Source organism: Sinocyclocheilus grahami, unplaced genomic scaffold, assembly GCF_001515645.1.
Source record: "Sinocyclocheilus grahami isolate Dianchi unplaced genomic scaffold, SAMN03320097.WGS_v1.1 scaffold5772.1, whole genome shotgun sequence".
Taxonomy (NCBI): domain Eukaryota; kingdom Metazoa; phylum Chordata; class Actinopteri; order Cypriniformes; family Cyprinidae; genus Sinocyclocheilus; species Sinocyclocheilus grahami.
In genome coordinates this window covers 9,607-10,758 of record NW_015510369.1, presented here as the reverse complement: position 1 = coordinate 10,758, position 1,152 = coordinate 9,607, and the positions used below count along the sequence as shown (strand labels likewise).

Below are 1,152 nucleotides of genomic sequence, written 5' to 3'. Positions count from 1 at the left end.
ATATATAATTCAAAGTATATATTTTTTTATATTCTGCACTATTTTTATTTTGTGACAAAATGAGAGATTTGTACAGATGGTTAGATGTTCATTCTCAAATCATGTTGGAAAACATGATCATCGGGATTTGCAAAGTTAATTTAGAGCTGGTATCATTCAAGCAAAATGGAAACATAAATACCCTTAAATTCTGAAATACGTTTTTCTGAATTTTCAATTCAACTCATATTTTACTTAGTTGTTATTCTAATAATATGAAATATAATAAAGTATATTATACTGTCACAAGTGACACCTCTAGAGGGCCTCATCGTTCACTGCGTCGATTTTGAAAAGGGGAGGAGGGAGAACCACAGTAAGCACTACTGCGCATGTGCAGCCGTGTTCTCACGCTTAGTAGTGATTTTTGTGTAGTATAGTCATCATGAAGGCTCTTAGAGGAATGGTGAGCGGAGCCGTCAGTGAAATATCATCTGCTGTTACCGGGAGCAAACACGTCGCAGTTCGGGAAAATGCCCTCGCCGTGACTCGTGACTATATTTCTCAGCCGAGATTAAGTGAGTGACCAGTGCTGAATATGAAGGACCCGTACAAACAGAAACCCATCCCCGTGTATGTCGCAACGAATGAATGACGCACTCTGTATTTACGCTGCATCTGCTAATAATCACCCTCATCATGTTATTTTCAGCTGCAGACATTTAGCTTCTAATTTGTAACATTTCTGATATTGTACTTATGTGATCCAAATATGCAATCAGGTGAATTCAGCGTCAGCTTGCTTACTAGAAAATATTTTATTGTTTACGTCTAATTGCATGATCTTAACATCAATTTAATGATTGGTTTGGTTTGGTTTGGTTTTCACCACATATGACAAAAAAAATCTACATGATGCAGGTTTTAGGTATATGCATACACGATCTGTATCGTGATGGCTTCATGGCAAGCCGTTTTAACATTTAGAGTAGTCCTTTAACCCTCTATGGGATATTTATAAATTACGCTAAGAAAATTGCATTTAAAATACTAAATAAATGTTCAACCAACAAAATTAGATTTTAGTGATGTCAAATGACATCCCCTTCAACCAGAAAAATTAAAATGTATTTATCATGTGCTTCAAATTTTTGGTAACTAAGTAGTAAAGGA

General features: G+C 35.4%; 1 protein-coding gene across 1 annotated transcript in view; it reads left to right on the top strand.

The window, feature by feature from the left end:
• Positions 1-379: 379 nt before the first annotated feature.
• LOC107577335 (V-type proton ATPase subunit B, brain isoform-like) overlaps positions 380-1,152 on the top strand; it is a gene marked incomplete at its 3' end in the record, with an annotated part of 9,250 nt that continues 8,477 nt past the window's right edge. Inside the window, exon 1 of the mRNA XM_016263423.1 lies at positions 380-557. Within this exon, the coding sequence (XP_016118909.1) occupies positions 425-557 (133 nt within the window). The remainder of the gene's footprint in view (positions 558-1,152) is intronic.